We start from the raw sequence: 946 nt of genomic DNA on the forward strand, positions 1-946 counted from the left end.
CTTTGGAGGAGGCCCTTAGGTGTGACCAATTGTGAGTAAGGGTGGTAGGATGTGCCCCTGGAGTATACAGACCTTAATTCTGTTTAAGTAATTGCCTCTGGTTTTCTCCCTCTTTCTGCAGGTGAGTGTTTTGACCACCTTGGAGCGACGATTCAACCTTCAGAGTGCTGATGTGGGCGTGATCGCCAGCAGCTTTGAGATTGGGAACCTGGCCCTCATTCTCTTTGTGAGCTACTTTGGAGCCCGGGGACACAGGCCACGGTTGATAGGGTGCGGAGGGATCGTCATGGCCCTGGGTGCCCTCCTGTCTGCACTGCCTGAGTTTCTGACCCACCAGTACGAATATGAATCTGGGGAAATACGGTGGGGGGCTGAAGGGAGGGATGTGTGTGCTGCCAACGGGTCCACCAGCAACGAGGGACCAGACCCGGATCTTATCTGCAGGAATAGGACTGCCACCAACATGATGTACTTGCTTCTCATTGGAGCACAGGTCCTCCTAGGCATTGGTGCTACTCCTGTACAGCCTCTAGGAGTTTCCTACATCGATGACCATGTGAGACGGAAAGATTCCTCCCTATACATAGGTAAGACTTTTTGAATTTTCCTACTGAATGCAGTCGAGATGCCCCTGCTTACTGCACCTTTCCCTGCTTGGTTTATGTGATGCCAATAAAAAGAAAATGTACGACTTCTTCTCAGTACTCCCATGTCTGAAGGGAACTTGACTTTGGTCTATGGAGAAACACTGAAATGAGCAATGCCCCTCTAGGATACCATGGCAGGGAAATGCAGAGTTCTTTGTAGTAGCGATCACTGGGAAATATTGGTGATTTGTCATGGGATTGATGCCATGATGAGGCAGTAGACGATCAAGAAGATGTTTCCTTTAAGCCCTCCCTCCCCCATCCCCTTAAGTTCTGATGGGATTGGTCACTGGTGGTTG

At 50.0% G+C, this 946-nt stretch overlaps 1 protein-coding gene across 1 annotated transcript in view; it reads left to right on the forward strand.

Moving 5' to 3' along the window:
- The window catches only part of SLCO3A1 (solute carrier organic anion transporter family member 3A1), a 210,432-nt gene that overhangs the window by 45,880 nt on the left and 163,606 nt on the right, over positions 1–946 (forward strand). Inside the window, exon 2 of the mRNA XM_019533182.1 lies at positions 122–587. Coding sequence (XP_019388727.1) covers positions 122–587 — 466 coding nt within the window. The remainder of the gene's footprint in view (positions 1–121; positions 588–946) is intronic.

Source organism: Crocodylus porosus, unplaced genomic scaffold (assembly GCF_001723895.1).
Source record: "Crocodylus porosus isolate Cpor-Errol unplaced genomic scaffold, CroPor_comp1, whole genome shotgun sequence".
Taxonomy (NCBI): domain Eukaryota; kingdom Metazoa; phylum Chordata; order Crocodylia; family Crocodylidae; genus Crocodylus; species Crocodylus porosus.